The sequence below is a fragment of the Daktulosphaira vitifoliae genome, unplaced genomic scaffold (genome assembly GCF_025091365.1).
Source record: "Daktulosphaira vitifoliae isolate Bord-2020 unplaced genomic scaffold, ASM2509136v1 Scaffold_2, whole genome shotgun sequence".
NCBI lineage: Eukaryota > Metazoa > Arthropoda > Insecta > Hemiptera > Phylloxeridae > Daktulosphaira > Daktulosphaira vitifoliae.
Window position 1 is genome coordinate 42,943,607 of NW_026099573.1, and position 6,948 is coordinate 42,950,554.

General features: G+C 29.9%; 1 protein-coding gene across 1 annotated transcript; it reads right to left on the reverse strand.

Annotated features, from left to right (window-relative positions):
* Window positions 1-4,476: 4,476 nt before the first annotated feature.
* On the reverse strand, window positions 4,477-4,869 carry LOC126898297 (piggyBac transposable element-derived protein 4-like). Its single transcript, XM_050672237.1, has one exon. The coding sequence runs from the start codon at window positions 4,867-4,869 to the stop codon at window positions 4,477-4,479; it is 393 nt and encodes a 130-aa protein (XP_050528194.1).
* Window positions 4,870-6,948: the final 2,079 nt, after the last annotated feature.

The following is a 6,948-nucleotide window of genomic DNA, read 5'->3' on the forward strand; positions in this document are numbered from 1 at the left end:
CTCACAGGTATGAGGTTATATTAAAGACAAAATAATTGTTCTTTTTTTGGTAAATTAATTATCGAGCATTGCGCTCAATCACTAACAGTTATTTTTTAAGAGAACAACCAAGTTCTTTTGACAAACTGGGAAAAAATTAGAAAGGTTAGCTAACTCCTTTGCCGTTTTAGTTGCGTTCTTAGGAATGCATAAAAATTCGATATAAATCTATAATCATATTATTTTTCTCTGTAAAAAAATGTTATAAAATTCTATACATGTTAAAAACTGAAAACAAATAATAATCTCCTATTTACGGTTCCATGATATCATGATTGTTTTAATAGTAATAAATTGGTGTATGAGGATTGTAGGCAATTTTATAAAAGCTGCGTCACAGTTTCTAAATACGGCTCTGTCCCATACCATAGCGCGGTTTCGTCTGATTTGATGAAAATTGAGTGGTATAATAGAAACGGGTCTAACTTGGTAGAACATATTTGGTAAATTCATTGTTTTGTGCTCGGTCGGATTTTTGATCATCAACATAGTGACCTGCACGCTTCTCCTTTGACCTCTAACGAATATTAACCATAGTAGAATGCCATAATGCACATCTTTGATTAAGTATACTTTTCTCCGGCGGCCGGTCAGCACACTGTATATGTCTTGAAACGTCCATGAACTTTTCTAAAAATATAAACTATTTACTAACATTTGATTATCATCTATATAGCAAAGCTGTTGACTCATGAAATGGAATTAAAGTATTCAATTTTTGAATGATTTACAACTTTGCTTAGTTGTATACTATGAGGCTTTACTCGAACTAAAATTGTTGAAAAAGGATGCACAGTTCGCACATGTTGATATAACTCTGAGAATATTCCGGACCATTGGCACGTGGACACAAAGCACTTCGTATTGGGAGCATACTCGCAAAGCTCTTCATGGTCATTGGCAAACATTATCTCCACAAGTTCATTACACCCATACGATCTGAAGTTACATGTGATTTTCGTAGTACGCATTATATCAAACATTTCCGACATTGTTGTTGAACACGCATTCGAAATTGGTTCCCGGCACATTGGGCAGATCGGTTGGTAGTTGGTCCGCAGTAATTGTTTCAGACAACTGTGGCACACCGTATGTCCATTTGAACAGCAACGGCGTATCAAACAAGCGAGCTGCATGCACACAGGACACGTCAGCTGTTCCCGGATTTTTCTAGAAATAGTTTCGATGTCGTCATGATCTGACATCATCTTGAATTTAACCGACAGTGATCACACCAAAAGGCTAATATACAAAAGATAGATTTGTTCAATCAAATTAATTAGTAAATATGACAGTAATCAATAGTGCAATCCAAAATAATTGATCACAACTATATTAATTTGAGCCAACAACTTTATAGTCCATTCGTCTCCATAAATGTTTGTATTTATTTCATTTTGTATTTGACAAGTTGTACTCTTAGAAAATATCTTTTGAATCTGTAAATCGAGGACATACTTATGGACACTAAGTACTACTCATAACAAATCCAAAAAATGTTTTGAATTAGAAAACAAAATTTTTTTTGTCAATCGTTGTTATAGATATTATAGTTAAACTATTCATCCAACACACAATACTCTTTGAGATGGATTTACAATATATGATATATTTTTTTAAGAAAATGCTGTTAAACTAAGTATTAATGCGCGTTAGAAAAAAAATCTCAAAATAATTTTTAAAGTTCAAATATATATTATAACCAGGGCTCGGAAGTTTTAGCAAATGCATATTCTACTAATTTTTGCATGTTTACATTTTTTGGCGCTATTTTGCTAATTTTTTGGTTTAAGTACTATTTTTAGCTAGATTTTATATATATATCCAAAATAACCAAAATTGTATTGAAAAATAAAAACTATACTAACACATAAATATGAATGTAAAAACAAAAATTAACAAGTATTTTGATTATCAAATGTGATATATTCGATTGTTGTTGTCGATAATACCATTCTATTCAAATCATTTCTGTGTTGTATCTGCGTTATTTGAAAAGTGGTGTTTTAATTGATTTAAAAATGCCAAAAGTAAAACAAAGTTTATCGATTCGGCTACAATCTAATATTAATGAATTTAGTTCTAATATGTTTTCAATCGATGCTAGTGTATTGTTTTGTAAAATTTGTGAAATTAAAATTAAATCCCATAAAAAGTTTAATGTATCACAACATTTAAAAAGTGACAAACATATAAAAGGCTTTGTCCGATATAAAAATCAAATTAATCGAATACGGCAACAGTTATTGACAAAAATAAGTAATAGAAAATCATTATTCAACAATGATTTGTGTGAGGCTCTTATTTCCGCTAACATTCCTTTAAATAAATTAGAAAATCGAAAATTAAAAGCATTTTTGGAATTGTATACAAAAAATGAAATTCTGAGCGAATCTACGTTGCTAAAAGGATACGTATATGAAGTTTATAGTGAAACTATTAACGATAAAGGAATCCTATTTCAGACAATAAAATTTGGGTCAGTATCGATGAGACGACTGATGTAGAGGGTCATTACATTGCGAATGTAATAGCTGGTATTCTTGATGAAAGTTGCGCAGGCAAAATGTTTTTACTAAATTCGAATGAACTAGAAAAAGCTAATCACTCCACAATTAGCAAACTTTTTGACAAATCCATGAATTTATTATGGCCAGCTGGTATTAAACATGACAATGTACTTTTATTTTTATCTGATGCTGCACCTTACATGGTTAAATCAGGAGAAGTGCTAAAAAATCTTTAATCGAAAATGATTCACGTAACATGTATTATACAAGGCATCATAGAGTGGCAAAAAAAGTAAGAAGTCAATTTCATGCCGTAGATAAAATTATATCAAGTGTGAAAAAAATATTCAGAAAAGCACCAAGTCGTTTACTTTTATTTAAAGCGGAAACGCCAAATCTTACCATCATAGCCAATTATAACTCGTTGGGAAAGTTGGATTAACGCGGCAATTTATTATTGCGAGAATTTCGAGATAATACACCGTTTATTTTTCATGTTGGACAAAAACAATGCTGTTAGTATTAAAGACGTCCAATATTTCATCATAAAACTTGGATTAGAAAATAACTTGACATATATTAAGTCAAACTTTGCTACCTTAACCTTAGCTATTGAAAAATTATAACAGCAGCATGTTCCATTATCGGATTCAATTAAAATTGTTAAGAATATCCAAAAATCTTTGGAAAATCTAAGTGATCCAAAAAGAAACGTTATTCAAAATAAGTTCAAAAGGTATTGGAAAAGAATTTTGGTCTCGCGACATTAATAAAAATATCAAAAATTCTAACTAGTGAAGAAACATCAGGAAATTTATCTAGTCTTCCTGAAGATTTTAGTTGTAACGATTTAGCATTTTTTAACCCTTATGTGACTGGAAAGGTACCCGGGTACCTTTTCAGTTTTTAAATTTATTTTCCTTCTAAATATTTAGTATGTATGGTTAGTCCTTCCGTGACATCTCTAAATAGCATGTATAGTTAACAAATTTATATTTTGTATTTGAAAAGTATATAATTTATTATACTTAAAATAGCGTTGTTAATTTTACACCTTATAAGGACGTAGTAGGTACCTGGGTACCTCTATATATTGTATTTAAATGTAGGTTTTATTGATATAAAAAAAAGTTAAATTACCATTGATAAATATTTTTACTGGACATCAATAAAATAGATACAAATATTAAGAGAACAAAAATGTTATTTTTTACATATTTAGTAAGTATTATAACATATTTAGGTTTTTTGTTGATTGCAAGTTTCGTAAATGATTTGTTTATTGAGTGTTCATTGCAAATAGGCTTTGAGCTTGTTGAACAAGCTTTTCGAGTTTTCCGTGGCTTATAACCCAATTCTCGACATTCTAAGCAACTTCCAACTATTTGAATACGTCCTGAAGCATCACGAGGTGGTTCATTTTTAGGAATAGCAATTATCTGTTGTATTGGCCGTCCGAGAACCATTTCCATTGAATTACGAGTATATCGATTTCCTACTACTTTGGGTATGGAGGTTCGAATTTCTATTGTAGGCATACATAACTGATTTGCAAGCTCTTTTAAAAATTTTCGGCGTCAATCAGTTGTGTTAAACCTTTGATTGTATTCCATATATATAATATATGCAGATAAAGCAGCAATATCAATCATGTTGAAAAAAAATGCAAGTGGCCAACGATTAGTTCTTCGCTTTATTGTGTATTCTGTTAACATTTTATCCATTGTATCTACTCTTCCTTTTGTCTAATTATAATATTTTATAATTTCTGGTTTAGCGATAGCAGCTTGCATTATGTCGGCTCTCATATGCATTGTAGAAAAAGAATAACCTATTTATTTATTTCTGGAACATAAGAACAAAGAATTATATCTTTTCTAAATACAAAATTTGTAGAATGTAACGCTCTGGCTTTTGATGGAAGCATTTAGGGAGGCAAGAATCTTTTATTTTTTCTGACAGTACCAACCAATGTCATATTCCAAGAGTTTAATGTAGTATCCAATTGCATACTTGTAAAAAAGTTGTCTGTAGTCACATTTCGTCCAGAACCTTTATACATCGCAACTAAGTCTAGAACTGTACGTTCACCAATATTTACTTGACGTTTACCATCTTGTGATTTGCCTGTGTAAATTTTACCATGCAAAGGGTAAGCATTTGCTGCATCGCAAGCCCAAAAAACCTTTATTCCATATTTTGCAGATTTAGATGGAATGTACTGTGTAAATTTTGTGTGTCCTCTGTAAGGAAATAATTGTTCGTCTACTGTTATATTTTCTGTAGGTTTATAATTTTTATGTAAGTTTTTATTAAGCATGTCCAAATATCACGAATCGGTGCAGCTTTGTCTGTTGTAATACGTATATTACGAGTGTTTACATTATCAAAACGAATAAACCTTAGCAACATTTTGAATCGATCTCGAGACATTGCAGCTCGAATGAGAGGTAACGAGTCTAATTTCCACATTTCTGATACATGTTCTTTATTAGATCTATGTACACCAGATACGAGAAGAATTACATACAATAAGATATAAAGCGATAGACTGACGACAATGAAATAATTTACCGGAAAAGCACAGATAACTATATTGTAGGTACCCGGGTACCTACACCGTCACAAGAAGTTGTTTTTTTGTCAGTCACATAAAGGTTAAATACACATCCGTGACGTCTGTCGATGTTGAGCGGTCATTCTCAACATATAAAACTCTATTGTCAAATAACCGTAGATTATTCAAATATGAAAATGTATGAAAACATATTATTATTCAGTGTAATTCTTTAGTTAAATAATATAAATTCATTTAAAATTAATACATTAAAACAGTAATATATATACTAGGGTGGTCCTTAGCTTATAGGTGTAGAATTTTTTTTTTCGAAATTTGATCGGGCCACCCCCCAAATTTGTTCTAAACTATAAAAAAATGGTTCATACTTAATTTCGTCAATTTTGGTTAACCCTAAGCCGTGCCTCAAGAGGGTTGAAAACTCGGTAATAAGGGTAGTTTTTCAGTTATTGTGGTTTATCTCAAAAACTATGACATTTACGTAAACGTTTATAAGAAAAAAATTGTAGATATTAATATTCTAAATAATAAAGTTCATTATTAAAAAAGTCGTAAGTCAAGTATTTACCTCGTAAAAGTTAAAAGTTCAAACATTTTTTAAAAAAGGTGTTTTTCAGTTTTTTGCGATTAAATCCGAAAGTATTAACTATAGAAAAAAATAACTTATTATAAAATGTTTTTAAAATTAAATTTACAATAATATTTGTTATAAGTGNAAAAAGGTTTTTAAAATTAAATTTACAATAATATTTGTTATAAGTGTTTTTCTCATAAAACGACTCATTCTATCACAAAATAACAAAAACTCGGTTTTATACTATAATAAATTTGACATTGACAAAATAATAGATTATTTTGGCTTATTTATGTCAACGAGGTAATCCTCTCATCAGTATTCTCATTGTGTAATGTTTAAAAAAAAAGTTGATTTTTATTTTTAATCTTATTGTATAGGTATCAAAACGTGTTTTATTTTATCAAGCTTTTTAGGTATCATTATTGATTTAGAATCTTAAATGTTTCACTATCTGTTTTTAAAAATTATCAAAATCATATAAAATTAATATATTTTTGTCACCTATTGTTAGATTACACCTGTTGATAATTCTTCGATAATAGGTTTGATTGTAACCAATAAGTAAAATTATACTATTACAATAGTTTAAAACTCGTTTATACTCGCAAATACCTATTGCAGCATTTGAACGGGCTTGGTACCAAGTTTTTGTTTATATTTTGTTCGTTTTAACGCTGATTAAGTGTAATTTTTGTTATTTTCTACGCTTTTCTTTTATTATTTAATATTAAAAGTAGTGTTGTAATATGTCACACAAAGTAAATTTGCGTAAACAGATTTATTTATTAGGTCATACTGTCCATCAAATTTTTGGCTGTAAATTACCTTCTAATATACAAGTTCTTAGAGTATTGTTTCATAATATACGTGAAGTCAAATTAAGCATTCGTGATAGTGCACGATTAGTAATAGATGAGGTTTTAATATTTTGGCAAAAAGCTCGCATTCCAACTCGTGAAGTACGTCACTGTATATTAAAATTGGAAGCAATTTACGACGAATGGCGAAGTTTGCAAAAAAATGCATCACGACAAACTGATACTCAAAAAAAAAAAGAAAATTGTTTTATCGATAAATTTGACGACCTTTTTGATATAGCACATGCTGACGCTATGAATCTGATGAGTATTGAGTTGGATAAACAATTTTTAATTCGTCAACGTGAAAAAGGTCGTCCGGGATCGTTGAGTGGAATCGATTATGATTCATATCAAGCTGAACAAAAAAAGTATTTACGCTTTGAA

Bases quoted from the DNA above. Each gene is read 5' to 3' on its own strand.
- LOC126898297 (XM_050672237.1), bottom strand. From the start codon at position 4,869: ATGCTTAATAAAAACTTACATAAAAATTATAAACCTACAGAAAATATA.